Here is a 23517-nt window from a genome sequence, read left to right as displayed (position 1 = left end):
CTTGTGAATTCCCATGGGCTTCTATAGGAATACACAAGGGCATATTATCAAGCCCATTATCGCCGCTTTAGCTGCAGTTTCCTGCTGCTAAAGAGGCGATAATTTTAGCGCCGTTTCTTGATAATATGCCCCTCAGAATTTACTCAAATGAACAAAGGGCTGCTTTCACCAGGCACTGCTCACCAAGCTGCATATACAATTGATTGGTCTTTTGTCCCTCTTCTTGAGTCCACTTTTATGCCACTTAAACATTGCCATGGACAGAACATCAATTATTATTTTTCTCCTTATGATTTTCATAGGGGGATTCATCCAAGAACCAATTCTCCATCCATGGGCCAAAGTAAATTTGGACCAATGGTCAGCTCTACTTAATCATTGTGTCCCATTTTGTCTACTGAAAACCCTGAGGGTAACAGAGCGATGATTATTATCTGGCTCAGAAATTCATTAGATCACTTGATTCCGTTTAAAATCCCCTGTCAGCAAACTCATTCATTCAAATCGTTTTTTGAGGATTTATATGCAGCTGAATGGCAATGCAAAAAGTTTCAAAGGAAATGTAGAAAAATGTCATGTTCGCTGGAACTTGCTGGTATAAAGTGCTACTGCATTGCTATAAAAATGCCAAAAACACGAAAGTGGCCAGATCCAATTATTTTCATGATGGCATTTTTCAGTCCAAATACCCAACATGATTTTTTCCAATAAGCAAAAATGTAAAAATGGTTGGGAGTCTGAAGTTGCCTGCTCCAGGGCTACCTGGCTCAGTAGAGACTGATTGCTCTTTCACAGCTCTTAATCCTTGTTTGTCCATTTTTGATCTAGCCACTGTTGATTAACTAATATATAAACCGACTTCTCTTACCTCATTCTCTCAATTTGATCCACAGCTCCACACGCCAATTATAAAAGTTACAAGTTTAAGAAGATAATTACTGTAGTTATCCCTCTGTTGACCATGCTGTTCACATTTTCTTTTGGAAATCAGCCCTGATTATATTGACTGAAAAAACCTAAGGCCGACCCCTCTACTATTTCCACCTACAGACTATACACATATTCTCAGACTGAATAGCAAAGTGTTTCAATCTCCACAAAAACACTAGTTTTATTGAACAACTCTTTGGTTCTGAATACCAATAAAACTGATGTTCTTATTTTTGGCCACCCCTCTCAATGGACCTCTGAGTGGTGGGTTGAAATTTAGGATCCCTTAGCACCCTGCCCAAAAAGGCAAGACATCTTTCAACAGGCAAGAAGGGCTTTCCTTTGAAAATCATATAAACCTTAACTTCTACTTGCTTCTGTCTGTTTAGGATAGCTAGGAAAGTTTGCCCATACTTGCCAAACTCCTCAAAGAAATTCCTGGATCACAATTAGATTATGTCCAGAATAGATTGCTGTAGCTCCCTGTTTGTGGGTCTTCCCTGTGATCTCACTGAAACGTTCCAGGTAGTTCAGAATGCTGCTGCATGTGTGGTCCTAGCACTAAATATATGTTACTCGATTTCATCACATGTGGCCCGGCTTCATGAGCTTACAGTTCCTAAAAGGAGTCTATTAAAAGCTTTATGTCTCCATCACAAAACCATTCATGCTCTTTCTACAAGAATGTTTATTTCTGCAATGTTCTCATGGTACATTCGACCACACACCTTCCGTTCTAGTTCCCTTAATCATGTAGCAGTTCCTAAATTTAGAAAGAACATACTGGGCAGACGTGCTCTTTCTGTGGTAATAGCTTAGTCTTGGAACACTATTCCTCTCCATTTGAGGAACAAAATAAATATAGTTCTGCAAACAAAAGAATATACACTTATTTGCAACCATGTTGTAAATCCCTCTGATTTTAGGTTACGTTAGAGTGCAGGGACACTCCTTTCTGGGGAAATTGTGTCCTATACATAATCTGAAATTAGGTCAAATTATTGGCTCCTGAACAATCGGTGATTGCCATCCTACCGTATGAATTGAATGTAATGCCCTCATGGGCAGGCGTAATGACATCAGTCTTTATGCAGGCGATAACCTCATATTACTCGGATGTACCTACTGACATTCATATAACTAGTAGAGTCTTTGTTTCACTTCTCAGGAGGTAACGTAAACTTGGTGAAATAAGGGGTAAATGCCTCTATCCCATGTTACTGCTAGAGCTAGCACAGCCGATCTGATTAAAGTATTAAAGTGGGTACAGAAGGGCATGCACTACTTGGTCACAGATCTGAATAAAGGCCTTGATGGGATGGTGGAAGATAACTTTAAACAGCTATTGATCAAAACACAAATATACTTCGAGAAATGGTGCCAGCTCCACCTCTCACCGTGGGGCAGATTTTAAGTGATCAAAATGGCACTGGCCCGGATATTTAATAATGTTCTAGGACTGTTACTATTAACAATAAAGAAAATGTTATTGCCAACATTAATTACGAAACCTATACGAGGATAATTAAGACAGTGACTGAATTTCCATAAACAATATGCAGATACAGAGGTAGGTGGGTTAAGATGGCCCCGTATAGCAACCTATTGCATTACTAACCACCTGTCACAACTACACCCACATCCACCCACACGCCATATTGGATCAAGATGAAATGTTACATTCTAGACAGCAAAAAAGACGTATTCCCTTACGTGGACACTAGCAGCCATGTTGGCAAATAGACAGTGGGATTGTAGACACTATGGTTAAAATCTGGAGGTGAGCCCAAACATTTTACCAATAGACCCATAGCTCCACGCCTCAGCTCCTTTATGGCACAACAGTGGCATAACCTTTGGGGTGCTCCCAGGTGTCTTGGAAGGAGCGCAAATCTGCTGCCATTGAAAGATTAGACCAACTAACAATAAATGGATGTATTTTGAACTTTAATATTCTAAACATTCACTTTACCCTCACTCCGACAGGACATTAGAGATACTGTCAACTGGTACACAGTACATAAATCAGACTGGTGGCAATCTATAAATAAGCAGGTATCTCCCATAAGACTCTACATGCAGTGGTGCTGGAATAATTCTCAGTTTGGAGGTGGTTTCATCAATGTTACATCACTGAAGTCATGTGGATTGTGCAAAATCCAAGTGTCACACCAAGTGCAGGAAATGAGCCACACCCATTCAGCAGGAGATTGGTGTTGGTGGAGTATGCAGCCAGTAATATCCTTTGAAGCTCATTGTCACCAATATATTGCTTGAGCATGGCATGATAGTACACTCATTTACAGACAGCACATTTTCCATGAAATAGCCAATATATTTGCAAAGACATGCAGATTTGCTGATAAAATTATGTAGTAGATAAATGATAATTTGTAAAAATTGGGTTTCAGTGAATACTTATCATTTGTGCTTCATCATGTCAAGTGTCTATTTGTTTTGCTTCTAATAGTCTTTGTTTCCTTCACACTTTAGAATTGCATCCAAATGTGCTTTATTTGAGCATACCTAACTTCTGATATATTTTGAAATATCTGTACAGTACACTCACGAGCATTGAAATTTTGTTTGGTGTTAGATACTTCCAGTACCCAGCAAGACTGTCACAAAGTTCACTTTACAAAATTCTCACTTTTCAAGCAGAGTAAGAAAGTAAACACTAATCTCATGTTAATAGACCAGCAATTTGTCAGAATACATAGCCTGACATTTGACCTGTGTCTTTGAACCTACAGCAAATGTGACAAGCTAAAAACAAAACGTAAAGGCACCTTTATTGCTCATTCAACTTCCAGCGCCTATTTCTACATAGAGAAACCAGAGAGATTCAACGGGATCTTATCATGCCCATGTAGACTATTAATAGATCACCTTTATACTACTGTAACTCTTTTTGTCCTGCAGATCAGTCTGATAAAAAATATTGTACTTCGAATATTGACTTGAGGAATGGAAAAGACAGCTCACTACACATGACAAGCTTATTTTGTGAATCCGTAATCAAGTTCTTTTATTACAAATTTTCATAACTGGTGTTGATCCTCTACTGTCATGTCCTTTAGGATAGTCCTGTCATGTATACCCCTTTATACATACATTTTCCCATCCACACAACAATAATGGTTATTAACAGGTTACCTTTTAACTAGTAGCTTGCTCATGTCTCTTCGACACCAGTCTCTTTGCAGTTTATCATAATCTCTGTACCTGACACACATAAACATGTCGACAGGCACTGAATATTTATTCTGTATAAGGGCCAACACTTTTTTTTCATACTTGGCCAGAAGCGCTCTGCGTATTATCGCATTTGTTTGGAAAAACACAAAATGTTTTCAAAACATTTATCATTGTTTTCAATACATATCAATTCTAGAAGAAACCCTGGAGTGACCACTCTAATAGATAAGACTCCTATTTCCCACTGCATATTAGAGGAGGGTTCCTTCCAAGCTGACGCAGGGTCCTGCATGGTGAATCTACTTCACAAAATAGTCTGACATCCCTTCAGAGGTGTCATCCTTGAAGCAGAGATGGGATCCTTCGTTCTCTAAACATTAGGTGAGGTGGATGGTTCTTCCCTAGGGGTTTATTGGCTACATAAACATATGCACATATACATTGAGAATGGCAGATTGCTATCTATAAGTTGTACAGGAAACCTACTTCGACTAATTGTGTTCTAAATGGTGACTCAGGTCATCCGAAAAGACAAATTGAGAACATCCCATATGGAGAGTTCTTACGTGCTAAGAGAAACTGTCCTTTGGAACCTGATTACAGAACAGAGGAAGGACATATGTTTTTTACAAAGGGGTTAATGTGAGGACACAGTACAAAGAGCTAGATTGAGAGCAAGTAAGATTTGTAGAACAAATCTTCTCAAACCTAATATCAGGAAGAGGATCTCTAACAAGGATGCAAATAAGGATGCATGTTTTATCACCACATATAGTTAGGACAACAAGGAGATAATAATCGTTTTTTGAAACATTGGGGTATCCTATGATGTGATAAAGATCTAAATAAGATACCCCCTGCTAAACCCTTCATTACGTATAAGAAAGCGCCTACCTTACGTAATATTCTTAGCCTGGGCGATACAGTCAGTTACTTACCTTCTACACAAAATTCCTCGGTCACACCTTGGTTAAGTTCCTTACCTGTGGGATGCTATAAATGTTCCAAATGTATGTGCTGTAAAAATGTGATTACAACACGATCACTTTCTATGACTTTGTGGGAGAAAAACAGTTTAAAGTCAATTGTAACACATACACTGTGTATATAATATGTATTGTGTCTGTAAAAACAATATGTAGGTTCAACCACAAGTAAGCTTAAAGAAAGATGGAAGGGGCATATTAGGGCCATAAAGAATAACGATTTGAAATACCACAAGCCCATGAACTTTAATTCAGGACATAAGACCAAAGTACTGCAGGAGATACTATTAATTGGCATTTAATCAGTCAAAACTGATGGGAGAGGAGGAGATGGAGACAAAAGGGTCAGAATTAGGGAAACCTATTGGATTAACAAGCTGAAAATAGGTACTGTTGGCCTCAACCAGGACAGAGAATTATATACTCTGGTGTTTGATGACTTGAGTAGCATAAGGGCTTAGAGCCGCTTTGTCTGACACTGCAGTTCGAGAGTTTGAGCGATGATCAACATTGTTTCGGTCTATTATACATTCTCTTTTATTTTTGCATTTGTGCTTATGCACAGTCTACATATTATTTTCCCTCTTGCTGTTTTCTATATTTATTGTGGCTTAAATTTTCTGTTGCTTCAAGTATGCTTGTAGTTTTGGAGCACTGTACATCTGTGCGTGTAGATATTAGGTGAGCGATTTTGTTTTTTCATGTGCAAGAATTCTACTCTCTTTTTGTGCCTGTGGATATTTGGCAAATGGTCTTGAATTTTGTATCTAAGGAGTCTGCTGGAATAGCTCACATGAGTTCTCTGTATAGACGTTACTTTAGTGGCCAGAGGTTCGAACATCTAGCTCTCCTTGTATAAATCTTTTTGTCCCCTTATTATTTTATTTTTATTTTCTGTTGCAAATTCCTTAAATACAGTATTTAGTTTGAGTTCGCTTTTGTTTATCTTGTCCATGATTGGCTTAGAGATGGTTTAAGGATTTATATGGCTTAGCTTAGGGGTATTGTTCTTTTAAATGGTCAGTGGAAGGTTTTTCTAACCCTTGGTTTTATTTTGAATTTTTAATTATCAATTAAGTACTAACAGATTCTCAATTAACCTGTGAGAGTATATATAGACAGACTTTGTTGGTAGGATTCAGATATGATACTACGTATACTGACTTGAGGCTACTGCTGGATAAAGGTGAGTAGGGTATTGACCTGAGTCTGGCTTTTGTTCTTTGGTATCCGTTACTTATATTTAGTTGTGTTTGGGAATTTAAAATTTGGATATATATTTTTTGAAGTGTTCCCTACACAATATCGGCACACTTACATGTTTTCTGTCTATCGATGTGCTTCTGCGATCAGCTAGGTTCATGTTCTCTCTTAACCGATGTGCTCTAGTGATCTGCAAACACATTACATGCAGTTTCGCATTTTAATTTTGACAGGTTTGCGTACTTGTAGGATTCCGATGTCAATTGCCTTAGTCTAGCAATATATTAGTCAGGTCTATGTTTGTATATCTTAGTTTGTTTGAATGGTTAATTTTATTTATCTTTTTATTTTTATTTATTTAGATATTGGAAGTTACTATTAGATACTACACGAAGATTATTTGGGAACGTTCGGATAGAAACTTTCCTTGAATGAATTAAATCTTTTAAGGTAGTTTTCACTTATTGACCATAACAACATATTGAGTGAAACTGCACATCAGATATATCGTGCATTTAGGTACTAGGATGCTAACTATGTGCATAAGTTCAATCTTAAATAAATATTGCAGTCATAAAGGAAAGTTGTTATCATAAAGATTTATATGTGAATGTATGTTATTGAATTTGTAACTGATTTAAATACATCTGTTTATATTTTATGTTGTTGTATTTTATGTTGTCCCATGGGACAAACTGCATATATGCCAATATTTTAGGTTGGAGACTGAAGAATAATTTTTTTGTTTTTGTTTCTTGCTCTGTTTTTAATGTTTTTGTCTGTTTTTCCCCCTGAGGACTCTATTTGTATGCTTATTATATTTATTAATATATATTTTTATATATGTCAGTATGTTACCCACATACAAGCTGTGGTGTTAAGTTAAAGACTTTTTTATGTTGTTTTTCTTAATAACAGGTGTATCTGTTTTTGTAATAAGCCCGTTTGGATCATTATTTGAATAACTCCAGTTGCTAATAGTGGTGTGCTCTTTATTATTAACAGCCATGGAGAAGCGAAATAATTTCACGAAACGTGTGTTGGGTGTCAACTACATGTTGATGAAGATTTGTAACCCAATATATGATGTTCTCTGAAAATGATTATCATTCAGATTGAAGATGAACTGTTTCAAGTGTACGTAAAAAAGAACAATACAACAAAAGATAGTGCATGGATACTCAAGAAGCATAGTGTGTTTTTCTCAGTGCATCACCAAACACATATGCACATATACATGCTACACATACAGATCTAGGCTAGGTACATTTAGGCAAATTGCTTAGGGCATGCATTTAAGGAATATGTCCTGCTTTTTTATCTGAACTGCTTATGTTCATCCTATCAGCACTATGGTAGAAATGAATCTACTATTTACTATATTGGTACTTGCAATCTCTTTTGTATGCCTTTGTCTACTGATTGTCGCAGCAAATATGATTTAAACAAGACTGATGCTGGACCAATAAATACTTATTGAAACGTCCTAATCGCCATCCTGTGTATTTTCTGAGCATGAGTGACTAAGTGAAAAGAACTGTACTGTTTTCCCCGATCCACGATCTCTGAGGAATCAGGGTTGTCATGTTCACGGGTTGCCAGAAATTACCTACACCACTGTAAGACACAGTGGGGTGGTAGTGGCACTGTAGAGCTAGACGGTCTAATGGCTGACATATCCTGTGGGGGTGTCTGGAAGGGGTTTGGACACCAAGTCCTCAGTTTAGGTCATCCAAAACGTGCAGATCCTGGGGATTCCTAGGAACTACAATACACTACGTGCTCACATAAATCTGATCTTCTTCTCCACTCTGAATGTTGGCAATGCAAACAGACTGACTGCAATTTGATCCACATATTGTGGAGCTGCCAAAACATAAAACCTTTTGGGGATGAGATTTGGACGACTTTATCCTCAACCTGTGGATTAACTATGATTCCATCAGACCACATAGAAGTCCTCTATGATGCGTCAGACAGCACAGTATCCACAAATCACAGGCATCAATTGCTTGTGACATTGTTGCAAAAACATAGAGCAAAATTATTTACTTACCTGTAATTATCCATATGCCGGTTTTTAGCCCTCTCCACCCTGCCCATCCCCCTCCCCGCCTCCCTGCCCCACCGTAACTCCCTCCACGGCCCGCGGCTGCCCATAAGAGAACTGAAGGAGATGTATGCTATATCTACTCTGAATTAGCAAATGTTTTAATCTGTCGAGGGCTGAAATTTAATATTTTTTTCTACATGTAATATGCATATATTTTGTGAGAATTATACGTATTACACAAACTATGCTTGTGTGGTAATCTAGATGACAAGTGCACATGAGGTATGCACTCTGGTAGAAAAATAATGCACCATCCCCGCACAATGCCGTCTCTGTGAAAACTGTATTTGAAATGTGCCCTTGAATACAAAAGTCCTGCAACATATCTGCTCAAAGAATTGTAGGATACTCTATGTGAAAATGGTACTCGATTAATGCCCAGCGGTACACAAAAGAACTTGAGATAATTGCTCAATGATTTGAAAAGTTATTTCTATTACTTTTCCTACTTGAACTGATTTCCTACAAATGCAAAAAGTATGCAAAAAGTGCAAGCATAAGAAAAAAGAAATACTCAAAATATGAGAGACCCATTAATAGGAATGTATGTGATATTAGGCTTGCATACCAAAAATGTCTGGCTTAGTTGAAACACTATAGTAACTTAGTAAGATTTCATGTATATACAACTGATTACTCACCCCTTCCAGCAGGTTTGCAGGAGCAGTCCTTGACCCTGTCAAGTCATTTATGAGAAATTCAGTCCAATCTGTGCACTTCTCCTTAATTGCTAGAAAAAGAAGAAGAGCACAATAGATTAATGAAATGATCAAAACAGGTTTCAATATTACCAAATTGACATTCATTCATAATTTTAGAACCCAGCTGACCAATGTCAGAAGACTGACCAGGAATATCATCCAAGTGATTTTGGAGATTTTCTAGGCTCCCCTGTAACATTCCCTCCCCTGACAATGGTCTTAGTGTCCACCATGGAAAGTTTATCTCTATTCGAAACCATTTAATAAACACATTTTGAAAAACTGTATTTTTAGCCTGATTTTTTTTAAAAACAGTATGATGAAATTGTGAACTTTCAGAATCCTCTACTTTACTTATTGTTTATTTTGGTTTTATTAAAATATATTTACAGTGAGAATATTATTAGCAATTTGTAAAGCGCGTCATTGACTTGACAGGTATCATGGCACTATCAAACCACCAAAAACCCATAAGAAACCTGTCTTAATGTTGCAACAGAAGGCACAGTGGCTTATATCTTCTACTTAGGGAAGAGCCACATTTTTTGGTTCTTCCTAAAACTCATCAGATTTCGGTTAGCTCTGAGGGAGTTTGGCAGCCTGTTCCATAACTGAGCTGCCTTGACTTTGAAAGTTCTCCCGCCCATCCTTGTTTTCCTAACGTTTGGCACAGAAACAAGGTTTGCTGATGAAGATCGTAAGGGCCTTAGAGGTCTATCATGGGAGAATTTCCTTGGTAGTAGACTCATCCTGTTCCATTTATAGCTTTATAGACTATACACATGGCTTTAAAAATCCTTCTTTCACTGACTGGTCCAACTAAGGCTCCTACAAGGTACTTGAAGTAGAATCAAATCTGAATTTGTTCAGTGCCTGTTTGGCAGCCATCACTACCATGCTGTGTAACCTTGTAAGTGAATAATCTGGAGCGCCCAACAGAAGTGTATTACTGAAACCAATTCTACTCAGCACTGTACATTGCACCAGCAGTTTTCTCGCTAGCTGTGGTAATAATTGAACAATTTCTTATCAGTTCATGGCACGTAGCCATAAAGGGATTCTCGTTATGACCGACAAAGCATTCTTCAGAAGATTAAGAACACAGCCCAATACACAACTTACCAAAGCAGCAAAAATAAAATAAATATCAAGAAGAGTTTTATTGCTTTTTTCAAATAGAATCCTGATCCTTATGACAATGTTATTAAATACGAATAATGTGTTAGTTTCGGTCTTATTGGCTGTACAAATAATATAAATCCAAAGAAACGCTGATAGCAGGGTAGATCAAAGAAAAGTAGCTGGAGGGTAAGAAAAAACCAAGGTGAAAACAAATATGTTTTTATGTTCTCCCTGAAACAAGAATATGGGAGAGTCTGCAAGAATAAACATCTGGGGGAAGTGCCAGAGTGTAGGAGCTGCAATGGACAAAGTTTTCTATTGTTTAAAATATAGAGTTCTAGAGTCCATACCACCTGGATTAGCGAATTTATTACTGCTGAGCGATGTTCCCATGTGTCATGGACTACATGGGTAAGATAGAAAGATCCTTTGGGCACCCAAAGTGAAAAGTTGACTTATCAATTTTTGAAACCATGCTTTTTAAATGTTATGTTGTTCATCCTCTCCTTTTTATTTTCCCACATAATGGGTAGAACTTGGGGCAACACAAAACTAAGTATCAGAGCAAAATTTGGGTATACTCGGTGGGTGGATTTGACATATACAATTGGCTCATACAGTGTATCTCATTGTTTTCACAATGTACCTCAATCTAACCATCTAGTCTGATATTATTTTCCATTTTCAAGTAGAAGAAGCAGTAGCGTTTGCTACCAATGCTCACTACCAATGGCTAGACTTTAGTTTCCTCTGTATGACCCCCCCCTATGTCCCTATGACATAGAATTGTCCATAAGGCAAAGGTTAAACTCCATCATGCTTCAGGGAATCATAATGAATCATACAAGCCATAGGCGATCAGTGGCGTAATAAAAGTTGAGGGGGCCCCCTTGCAAGGTAGTTGGAGGGGCCCCTGCTCCGGAATAAATCAGCAGCTCCCAGGTGTGAGTACTGTGCTGTGAGGGCCCCCTGCAGCTCAGGGGCCACCCACGCATCGCGGGGGTTGTGGGGGCCTGTGTTATACACCACTGGATCCAGGGATGCACATAATGGAGGTACAACAGGCTGCTCATCTAGCCTGGTAGATGGAAATGTAGTCAGTGACTCTCTACTTCTGTGGTATCACACCAAAGCAGCACAGGTTTGTGGACTGGTAATCTTCTCTGGCCAAAGTCAACAAGCAGCTTTTGCAGTTTAACAACAATTTGATAGAGAATAGATATTTCATAGCCAAGAATGACCGCTATTCTCATGTGGACCAGTTTGGCGAAATACATTATTGAAGGGATATCCACTTTGGTCCAATAAGCCCAGATCCATGTCACATTTTCAGGATAACCTCCGACTATGTAAATATATTTCATATGTACAGCCCAACAATTTGGCTTAGATTCTCTCATTCTGCACCAGTCTTGGAAAGCAAATCCCTATACGTTTATCATGTAGCCCTTAGTAATATTTTATTACACAACTAAGCTGTGATGAGAGATCTTTTATTGGATTAAACAACGTGAAATCGCCGCATATCAGTAACATTGAATTGATAGCTAAATTATTACAGCTTAGTTTATTTATATGTTTTTGTGTTATAAAGTTTGTGATAGTTGCCACATCATTTCATTGAAAACAGTGCAGCAATTAAAGATGTTAAATTGACCTTAAATAGTCTGACGCATTGAGCTGGAATGCAGCAATCTCAGTTCTGGGCTTTGTTTGGGTGAATCAGCACACAGAGGGCTTCTTTCCCTCTTGGATAGCAGATAATCCCTGTTGTGTTGCCAGCAGTTGGGTAGGTTTCTTTAAAAAGGCTGGTTTTCAAAAGGAGCGATTTCTTCATGGGGTTGTAAGAGCATTGCCCCCACCCCTGTTATGAGCCGCCACATGCATTACCATTATTTTAAAAAGTCAATTGAGTTTTTAAATGAATTCCGACCCAGCGTGGCCAGCATTGTGTTGAGCATGCATTCTGGGCAGTGTGTGGCCGAACCTTCTGAATGGCAGACAACAAGTATTACGTTAAGTGTGCTTGTTGGGTTAGACAGGTCTCTTAAGTTAGCTAACCCGACGTGCGCTTTAGCCCTCTTGAGACAGCACTGTTAAGTAGCCAGAGGGAACACAGCTAGTCTCCGTTGGAGAGCTGGGTTCACCTACTTCTACCAACCCTTGCTGTTTTTTTTTCTCATGCTGTTTACTACCAAAAGAGCATGAGAGCAACCTACGGATTGGTTCTGTCCATGGCAGTTCCTGTGCTCTGATGGCAGAAGGCTTACAGTGATCGGCCATGTTCTATTCTTTGGGGTGGGGTGTCATGTCACACAATGCACCTCAAGTGAACAAGAAGTTATATAGATGTGTAATGGTTTCCTGTGCCCAGCACTTAGCCTCAGACCCCACTTACCTCCCTGCCTGCCAACAGCAGGACCATGCATAAACTGCAGAGTGAGGTCTTTGCCCTGCATGCATAAACTGCAGAGTGAGGTATTTGCCCTGCATGCATAAACTGCAGAGTGAGGTCTTTGCCCTGCATGCATAAACTGCAGAGTGAGGTATTTGCCCTGCATGCATAAACTGCAGAGTGAGGTCTTTGCCCTGCATGCATAAACTGCAGAGTGAGGTATTTGCCATGCTGCTGGAACCGTTTATGCGCACCTCGCGGGGGACCTGGGTGAGGCTGGGCTCTGGAGAAGGCTTTTAGTTATATCATGGTTTGCAAAACGTTTAGTTTCGTTGCATACACATTGAGTGCTCTGGAAAGTTAGATAAACACACTGCCTTTGTGTACGAGTCATAGGGAGGAACAGGATGACAGGCTGCACCTGAAGTTAGTCAGCCCTGCTGCTTGTGTCTGGTGGCCATGGTAATAGCAGGAGAGTCAGTAAGCTGAGGGTTCACAGCCACCAAGGGCAGTAAATGAAGAGGAAGAAGAGGAAGCAATTTTGCTTATAATTCTGACCCGTTGCTTTTCATTTTCATCCAATATACCAATTGAGAGCAGACACTGGGGCAAGCTGTGTCTGCCACATCGAGGCATTATTTAAAACTTTAACTACATACAGCTGGCACTTTTGTCTGCATGTAGCTTGTTGTAGGCCTTGTGTTCATTTCTGAAGCAAAATACAATATGGCCATGTCAGTCTAAACACCCCTCATTGCCGGGCATACTTGTGCTGTGCCGTGTTGATGCACACACCGTGAACAGTGACTACTAAACCTGGGCAAAGCACTACGCTACGCTTGCGTAGTTTGTGAAGTTCCCGCTACTTCGCACTACGTGAATTGCACCTAGCACAGTGCGAACACGCGTAGCTTAGTGCAGTGGTCATTCTTTGCTTGCTCGCGGTCCTCAACGTCAAGTTGGCGATCATGAGCAAGCAAAATGACATCCCGTCGAGACTTTTTCCTCGTTCGCGATCAGCAACATCAAGTTGCAGATCGCGAGCGTAGAAAATAAACCTCCCGGCGAGATTCTCAACGCGGGGAGGTCAGGTTTCTCATTGCTCACGATGAGAAACTACCAGTCTGCGTTGAGAAAGCTGCCACTCGAGTGAAAATCTACTCGAGCGGCAGAAAACTACAGCTCGCATTGAGCAAGATGCTGTTTTCAATGATTGCACAGTGCTGGATGCTTGTCCGCACTGTGCAATCATTGAAAACGGCATCTAGCACAGTGCGAACAGGCTACTACTCAGTTCGCGTAGTGCTACGCGTAGCTCACGTAGTGCGGAGTGCACTTCACGTAGCTACGCGCATCGCTACTTCGCGAACCACGCCCTGGGTTAGTGACTACACAGTCAGGCAATTGACGCATGAATGGATGAACAAACAAACAGCACCTACTTCGCGAGCCTCACTTCTTGTCTGTGAGGCTAAGATCACGTCAAAGAACAGCCAGCACAAAGAAGTACTTTAGGGCCCAGTGCAATGTGCTTAAATTCATGGTGCTGCTTTTAATATTTGTTGTGCACTTACAAATTCTCCTCAGGCTTACATTAATGTAGCATCGCTATGGAGAGAACAAAAAACGAAACTATTATTGTTATTGTTATTGTTATTGTTATTGTTATTTTTGATTTGTAACGCGCCCAATCACCTGCAGGCCTCTAAGCGCTCGGAAATCGATGGTGCAAACAACAACTTTAGCAACACAGAGAGGCAACCACTAGCCTAGTTGGCACTCAAGGACCTCCTAAACAGCATTATATATTACCCTTAGCGGCTGCCCTTTTTTCAGTGCCATTTTACTTAACACCTTAGGAGCTAGTAAACAAACCTCCCCAGTGCTGCGCTGTCCATTATCCAGTGCTGAACTGGACGTCCAGCGGTCGCACGCAGCACTGGGGAGGTAGTGCCCGTGACGACCGTTGGCCGACGGCAGCACCTAAAGGGTTAAATGAAGACAACGAGATACATTTGCTATGTGCATACAGTTTCAAAATTTCAGTTTGAAAGTGAGCCAAGTATTTTTTCTAAAAACTGATAGTGCCTGAGCAAAAACCTTCAGTTAACAGGAATCACTGCGCGCAACTGCAGTCACCTGTGGTCGAGGAGAACCAGTGTCCAAACTAACGACCATTCAAAATAAAGCACTAGCCATTGCCTAACAGTGATAAAATGCATACAATTGACTCTTTTATCTATAAGTAAAGATACACATGCAGTTATTGTAATTCCACAGCTCTGAAGTATTTGAAGAGGCACTGCAATGGGCTATAAAGGACTGTGTTAATATTTTAGCCCAGTCATGGCTAACTTGACACTAGCAGGTAGCTGATGTGTAGCTGGTTCTCACCCAGTTAAATGTCTGCCATGTGGAGGCGTTTCGCCTTAGTACATCAGAACAATAAAATTACTGCATTGAATGGCATTTATTAAAAGTGAACGTTTTTAAACATACACTTACTAGAAACATTCTGCCTCTCCCTTACAACAATGCCATTTATGAAAAGAGCCAAATCAGTTGTCATGTGCACCTTATCTGTGGTCAATCAATCAATCAATCATCGCATTTATATAGCGCACTACTCACCCGGAGGGTCTCAAGGCGCTTTGGGAGGGGGGGGTCCGCTACTGCTCGAACAGCCAGGTCTTGAGCTGCTTCCTGAAGGCAAAGTGGTCCTGGGTCAGGCGGAGGTGGGTCGGGAGGGAGTTCCAGGTCTTGGCGGCCAGGTAGGAGAAGGATCTTCCTCCTGTTGTGACTCTTCGGATGCGGGGGACGGCGGCGAGGGCGTGGCTGGTCGAACGGAGCTGGCGTGTGGGAGCGTAGAAGTTGAGGCGGCTGTTGAGGTAGCTCGAGCCTTGGTTGTGTAGGGCTTTGTGTACGTGGGTGAGGAGCCGGAAGGTGATTCTCTTGTTGACCGGGAGCCAGTGCAGGTCTCTCAGGTGTCCGGAGATGCGGCTGTGTATGGGGATGTCGAGGATGAGTTTCGCTGAGGCGTTCTGGATTCGCTGGAGTCTCTTCTGGAGCTTGGCGGTTGTTCCGGCATAGAGGGCGTTGCCGTAGTCCAGACGGCTGGTGACGAGGGCCTGGGTGACCGTCTTTCTGGTCTCGGTGGGGATCCACCGGAAAATCTTGCGTAGCATGCGCAGGATGTTGAAGCAAGACGAGGAGACGGCGTTGACTTGTCTGGTCATGGAGCGGGAGGAGTCCAGGATGAAGCCCAGGTTGCGTGCGTGGTCTGTTGGTTAGGGTGCGGTGCCCAGGGCGGGGGGCCACGAGGAGTCGTCCCAGGCGGAGGGCGAGGAGCCCAGGATGAGGACTTCCGTCTTGTCTGAGTTCAGTTTCAGGCGGCTGGTCATCATCCACTCGGCTACGTCTTTCATCCCTTCGTGTAGGTTGGTTCTGGCGGTGGCGGGGTCGTTGGTAAGGGAGAGGATCAGCTGGGTGTCGTCGGCGTAGGAGATGATGTTGAGGTTGTGTTGGCGTGCGATGGTTGCGAGAGGGCTCATGTAGGCATTGAAGAGGGTGGGGCTGAGCGAGGAGCCTTGAGGAACGCCGCAGATGACTTCGGTGGCTTCTGATCTGAACGGCGGAAGGCGGACTCTCTGTATCCTTCCAGCGAGGAAGGAGATGATCCACTCCAGAGCTTTCTCCTGGATTCCGACGTTGCTGAGGCGCTGCACTAGGGTGCGGTGGCAGACAGTGTCGAATGCCGCAGAGAGGTCCAGGAGGATGAGGGCCGCTGTTTCTCCGTTGTCAAGCAGGGCTCGGATGTCGTCGGTGGCTGCGATGAGGGCAGTCTCGGTGCTGTGGTTGGCCCGGAAGCCCGACTGTGAGGGGTTGAGGGATCCATTCGTCTCGAGGAAGGCTGCCAGCTGCTTGTTGACGGTCTTCTCGATGACTTTGGCTGGAAATGGGAGGAGCGAGATTGGGCGGTAGTTTTTGAGTTTGGTGGCGTTCGCTGTTGGTTTCTTCAATAGAGCGCTGAGTTCGGCGTGCTTTCAGCTCTCCGGGAAGGTGGCGGTGTCGAAGGAGGTGTTGATGATGTCCCGCAGGTGGGGTGCGATGACAGCGTCGGCTTTGTTGAAGACGTGGTGAGGGCATGGGTCGGTGGGGGATCCGGAGTGGATGGAGTTCATCGTGCGGATGGTGTCTTCGGTGTTGATCGGGGTCCAGGCGCTGAGGGTGGTGGTGGGGGGCATTGGTACGGGCCTGGGGAGCGTTGGTTGTGTGCTGAAGCTGTTGTGTATGTCAGCGATCTTGTTGTGGAAGTAGGAGGCGAGGGAGTTGCAGAGGTCTTGCGATGGGGTGATGTTGTTGTTTCCGGCGTTGGGGTTGGAGAGCTCTTTCACGATGTTGAAGAGCTCCTTGCTGTTGTGAGCGTTGTTGTCCAGCCGTTCCTTGAATGCTGTTTTCTTGGTGGCGTGGATCAGTTGATGGTGCTTCCGGGTGGCAAGCTTGAGGGTGGTCATGTTGTCTGGTGTTGGGTCTCTTCGCCAGGCTCTCTCGAGGGCTCGGCAGTTCTTCTTGCAGCTCTTGAGTTCGTTGGTGAACCATGGGGCCTTCTTGCTGCCGGGTCTGCTAGGCGGGGTCCTCAGTGGGGTGAGGTCGTCTGCGCAGTTGCTGATCCACTTCGTGAGGTTGTCGGCGGCCTGGCTGGGGTTCGCAGAGCTGGCGGGAGGGTGTTGGCTCAGGGATGCGGCGAGCTATTCGGCTGTGATCTTGTTCCAGCTTCTTCGTGCAAACTGTTGCTGGTGGTGGTGGATCGTGGTTCTCCTGAAACTGAAGTGGACGCAGCTGTGGTCCGTCCAGTGGAGTCCGGTGGCGTGGCTGAAGACGATGTCCTTGCTGGATGAGAAGACGGGGTCGAGTGTGTGTCCGGCGTAGTGGGTGGGGGTGGACACCAGCTGCTTGAGACCGAGGTTGGCGAGGTTGTCCATCAGGGTGGTGGTGTTGCGGTCATTGTTGTTCTCCAGGTGGAAGTTGAGGTCGCCGAGGAGGATGTAGTCTGCGGAGGGGAGGGCGTGCGGGCTGATGAAGTCAGCGAAGTCTTCGCTGAATTGTGTGCGTGGTCCCGGGGGTCTGTAGATGAGGGTGCCTCTGAGGGTCGTCTTGGGGTCTGTGTGTCGATCTGGAAGTGCAGGTGTTCGGCGGTTGCCAGGGTGTCGTCGGTGCTGGTCGTGATGCGGATGGGGTTCCTGTGGATGACGGCGATGCCTCCTCCGGTCTGGTTGCCGCGGTCCCTCCGGGTGATCTTGTAACCGTCTGGGATGGCGATGGCGATGTCGGGCGCAGAGGAGGCGTTCATCCAGCTTTCCGTGAGGAAGGCGACGTCTGGTGATGTTGTGTCGAGGAGGTTCCAGAGCTCCACGGCGTGTCTGTGGACGGAGCGGGTGTTGAGCAGGATGCACTTGAGGTGGTTGCTGCTGGTGTTCGGTTTGGTGGGTGCGGGTGCAGTGCAGGTCCGGATGCAGGTGAACTTGCAGGAGTGGCAGCTGAATGGTCCGTGGGTGCGTTTTGGGGTTGCTCGGTAGCATCCAGGGATCCGGCCGGTGTTGAGTGCGTAGAGTTCGGTGGAGTTGTAGGTCCGGCGGGTGGGCTGGTGTCTGCGGGGGCCAGGGGTCCTGGCACTGGGTGCGGTCCAGGCGCGGACGGGCGCAGACGGGCTTACCTTTGACGCACCTTCGGCGCTCAATCGGTGCTCCCGCTGCGCGCGTCTGCTGCGCGCGTCCGCTGCGCGGTCGCTCTGGGGGCGTCATAAGTAAGAAGCCGGGAGGGCGGGTCAGCTGGGTGGCGGGAGCGGGGCGGCCAATGGGCTGGTGGTGGGCGGGGCCGCAGGGAGGCAGCGGTGGGACCTCTGGACGGCGGGCGGCTGGGTCGCTGTACCAGGGTCTAGCGTGGGAAGCAGGGGGAGGTCCGGGCGGCCCAGCGGCGGCTGGGTCGCTCAACAGCAACAGGAGGCAGGCAGTGGCAGCGGCAGGCGTGGGAAGCAGAGGGGGTGACCCGGCCTTGTTAAAGGCGCAGTGGTCTAGATTCGTATTGCTTTTTGAACACATTCTTTGACAATATTAACTTAAAATGGACTATATGCCCCTTTTTCTATGAAACTTTTCTTAGAGGGAGAACCCCCCACACTACCCCAATCCTTACTTATGCCAGTCGAGCTCACCTGCGATGTTAAATGCGCCCCTAACTTTTACGACTCACCACTTTGAAAAGGTACCAGCTGCCACTCGGTAACAGTGAAGATGTTTCAGGCCAAGTCCCCCTCAAGATTTTTCGACTTGTAAAGGGAATTTCGAATTGTAATCTTTGTGTTGCCAAGAGTCAAAACAGTTCTTAAAAATATATTGTAATGATAGGCGATTTCTTTTGGTTGGACCAGATCTTGCATGTCTGGTTTTGCAGTCCCTAGAGTTTCTATATTTCTTTATGGTCATTCCTGCACAAACAAATTTCAGTACTCCAGTCTTGGTAACACCAAGGCTATAATTAGTTAAATCTGATGAGACACCTTAGGGAGCAAAACAATCCTTCTCAGCAGCGTGGGGTGGAAATGATTTTACTCACTGCCTGATGAAGAAATGACAGCTGTGAATAGAACCATACTCCAGGGTTTTTCACTGCTATAGAAGGAGTCACTGGGAAACCAAGTTGCACTGACCTGATGAAGGGCTGCTTGTCACAAGAAGTATCTCTGGCTCTGATGTTTGCCTTTGGGATGTTCAGTAAAGGTGGGTGTCAACAAAACAGAGTGTGAACTGCCAGTGAATATACGTTTATGTATGTAACCTCTTATCTCACGCATGTCGTATATTAAAGCTCGAAAGAAAACAAATTATAAACAATATACTTCAAAGTAACTACTGTCTCTAGCTGCCTTCCCAAATGAGGTAGAACACAAAATAACAGGCGTCCCAACTCGGGGACTTAGTCAGGAGTATGTTAAGGAATCGTGCTCGGAGTAACTAATTCACATCTAAAAAATGTAAGTCATATCGGCATCAAGAATGTCATAAAAATGCTGGAACAAAAGGATGACCTCCAGATTCTTCTGAATGGAGAAGATCTGGAAGCAAGGATCCTACAAAAAGAGTGCAGTATGTATGAGGCCTGTGGCGTCTTCTGCCTGAAAGCCACAGCTGACATCATCACCTTGTTTTGTGAGAGGTGTAGGCTGTCCTGCAGTTGGTGGCATGTTAGTAAAGGGTGAACATCTAAAGAATAACGGTCGCCTTTTCAACGCTTACGTCTGAGTCATGACAGATGCCACTGTTAAAGATTGTCTTTGTGAAGTCATTACTCTGAGTATGTGTAGTCCTCGTAGTGATGAGTCACTACCCTCTCTAACGCTAGTCATGAACCACGTGTTTGTGTCCGTTGCCCTTTCGGTTTATTTGCCCCTGCCATTCACCCCCTATAATCCTATGCTGTTGGGTCTTATGTGAATGTAAGGACACATGTATCAGATCTGTGTGAATGACTGTGGCATGTATGCAGTATCCAAAGTGAGCTGTTTGTGACTAGGAAATTGTTTATTTCAGCTTTTACCTTCCTAGAAAGTAAAGCCTCCTTAATAGGGCTTTTAATGACGAACACATCATTGTACTGTGTTATAGTATTTGTATAGCGCTTACTAACAATAGGCCCTACAAGACAAATGTGGCCAAAGGAAAAATGGTGCAGGCACCCCGGGGCCTACTGAGCCCCTACTGAGGACCTGAAACCAATTTCCCCAACATTGCACTGCCAGCTACAGCGGGGCAGCTGTGAAGAAAACGGAGGGATGAGCACCTCTGTGCCTTAGGGCGACCCCAGGGTCTTGTCATTCTGTGATTGGTAGCTGCGGCCACCTCCCTAAGTGGCCCCGCCCAGTGTCCGTCAAGTCCGCCTGGATTCCTGGTCAGGCCGGCGGCCACTTCTCCTCTTCGTGGCAAGGCAGGGTGGGCACCCGCAACAAGCCTTAAACACAGGGTGGGCACCCACATTTCAATTAAATCATCAATGCGGGGTGGGCACCCGCAAAAGGCACCATAATGTGGGGTGGGCATCCGCTGATAAAATACCAGCATAAAGCGGGATGTGCACCCGTGAAAAGCACCAGATCGACGCTGCAGAGCTCCAGCGCTCATCTCTCCTGGAAAATTAAAATATAGCGCACACAGGACGCAAGGGTCCCCGGGGGTCATGGGGCATAGCTGGGCCCAGGGAGGCCAGCACACAAGGCCCTCCAGCAGGGAGGCAAGCCCTCTTGGTGGTTCCTCCTGGGTCCCCAGCAGCAGCGAGCCCCCAGCAAGTCCAGGAACAGCATAAATTCATGGGGTCACAGCCCATATATTTATATCACACATTCCATTGTCTGCAGTACAGGGTTTGGGGGAACCAGACGCAACTGGTTCAGGCGGGAACTGGAGCACTTTGTTTACAAGGCTCCTCTTCCCCTTTGTCAGGTGAGGGCTCGGTGATCAGACACACCACAGGGGGCGGAGCCAGCATTGTACAGGCTAGGCCCAGACTTATTCAGAGTCAGGGGATTACTCCTCCCACTACTCCCAATGCAGATGTCCCATTTAGCTTAGTGCTGGCTCATCCTTCCCCTCCTGGAGCTACACACACCTCCCAGCCCGTCACTCAAAAGCCAGACAAGCAATTCACATCAGGCAGCAAGACACATAGCACACAGAAATGCCAACTTCTAAAAGTGGCATTTCTTAAACTAGTTATAATAAATCTGCGCACACCATTGAGCAGCATTTATTATTACCATACCAACTATACTAAACTTGACCACGCTGCTCCTCTCATATCAGGAATTCCCACTGAAACACTTATCAGGGAATCCCCAAAGCATTCCTATGGGAGGGCAGCCCCACAGTAGTGAAGAACCAGAAATGGCTGTTTGTCACTACCAGGATAGGACTACCTTAGGGGGGACTTACATGCAGTAAAAGGGGGTCACAGACATGGCACACATTTTAGGTGCCATGTCACAGTGGCAGTAACACTGCGCGCACTGGCCCTGCAAGGGCAGAGGCCTGGGCTAGGTTTGAAAGGCTACTTTGGTGAGTGGCGCAATCAGCGCTGCAAGCCCACCAGTAGCATTTAGTTCACCAGCCCTGGGTATATGAAATACCACCTTACAAGGGACGGACATGTAAATTAAATAGGCAAAACAGGTGTAGACCAATCTTACCATATTTACACAGTGAGCACACGCATTTTATACTGAACAGCAGTGCTAAAGTGCCCAGAGTCCTAAAACCACTAACACTATGTCAGAAAAAAGGCTAGGAGAAAGGCAAAAACGTTTAGGGATGACCTTGCAAAAAGGGTCAAGATCAACAAGCCAGAGGAACCATTGCTTATCTGCTATTTCTGAACCATTTTAATGGTAAAGATAAGTAAGTAAGTAATGCTTTATTGTTCAGTTAATTAAAACTTACAATATTAACCAAATAAAATCCCAAATTAAAACATCAACCAATAAATGTCTTCATTACATATAAAATGTATGTCTTCATTCATTTATAATTCAAATGTTTAACTTGCCTGATATCTGGGTATGAGTGAAGAGGTGTTAACATAAGTCATGAATCTTGTGGTAATATTTCTAGAAGTATTATAACATATTATAGGAATTAAATCTCACACAAATGTATTGCAAAAATGAATTCCTTAAGAAGCCAAGTTGTAACATAATGTGAGAGTACTCTAAATAAAATACCTAGTGTTTAGCCTATCTCCAGATCTTGAAACTACCAATTATGTAATAAGCATACTAATTCAAGTAAGATATTGCACAGATACGGTTTCACAAGAAAACAAAACATCAAAGACAGCGATTTTGCCATAAAGTCACTGAATAGTGCACTATAGACAGAAGAAAAAGTGTTCCTGGCTTATCCTGGATTTTTAAACGTCATGCAATACAATTCTTTAGCATACCAAACAACAGAATAATAAACATGCTAACTTTACATGGACTACACATTTTTTTAAACTAACAGGATAAAATTCTTATTGTCTAAGTTCGAATATCATCACTCTGATCAGACTAGAGACATCCTTTAAGAAAACGTAATTAGTGCAAAATACTTGCCCTAGATTTCAATTCTATGTGGTAGAACCACTACAATATGAAAACTAAAATTGCAACAATAGTTATGTCTGTAATCCTAATACATTTAGTGTAGGAAATAATACTCCAATGTTTAACTTTAGTTCTTCCATAAAATGAACTAGAGTAGCATATCCAAACCAGTACAAATGCCACAGGTAGTATCTCTTAACAATTCAGATGACACCAAGATATGAAGTAGGAAGCACAGAATTCATGCAGGAATAGACAACACTTGCAATACACGCCGCACTTCAGGCATAAGAGGCCATTGAAGTAGAAGAAAATGCTCATCACTTTTAGCCCGGGAAGAAAGAAGATGGAAAAGAATTGGAATCATGATCAGAACAAAACAAATGCATGGCCAGGCAAATGCAGAGCTCGCTATACGAGACTAACAGGTAAATGTGTTTGGTGCATACTGATGCAAACAGTCACTGATAACAAAGAATGTCTCACCCTAAACCCCTTTTTAGGATTTCTCTTGACTTGTAGAGCATGAGATCATCACCCTGCTGAGGAATGGAAATATGTATAATACTGCTATCACCATCACTAGCTCAATGAGACTTCTGCCTGGCACGGAATCCTCACAAACAAGTTTGGAAGGCACTGGCCATTTGCAGTAGCGGGTGGTTTCTTGACAAAGTGGTGAGGCAGAGAGAGAGAGGGGGCACCAGGATGAATATTAATAATAATATAATAATGTA

The 23517-nt window shown here is 43.6% G+C and overlaps 1 protein-coding gene across 5 annotated transcripts in view; it reads right to left on the bottom strand.

The window, feature by feature from the left end:
* SFMBT2 (Scm like with four mbt domains 2) overlaps positions 1–23517 on the bottom strand; it is a 1092424-nt gene that overhangs the window by 548059 nt on the left and 520848 nt on the right. For all 5 annotated transcript variants that reach the window (XM_078677113.1, XM_078677108.1, XM_078677111.1 and 2 more), the window contains one exon: positions 9072–9160. In XM_078677113.1, the coding sequence (XP_078533239.1) occupies positions 9072–9160 (89 nt within the window). The remainder of the gene's footprint in view (positions 1–9071; positions 9161–23517) is intronic.

This window comes from Lissotriton helveticus, chromosome 1_1, assembly GCF_964261635.1.
Source record: "Lissotriton helveticus chromosome 1_1, aLisHel1.1, whole genome shotgun sequence".
In the NCBI taxonomy this organism is placed as follows: domain Eukaryota; kingdom Metazoa; phylum Chordata; class Amphibia; order Caudata; family Salamandridae; genus Lissotriton; species Lissotriton helveticus.
Note: the sequence above shows the minus strand (reverse complement) of the source record. Positions and strands in the feature narration are given on the sequence as shown.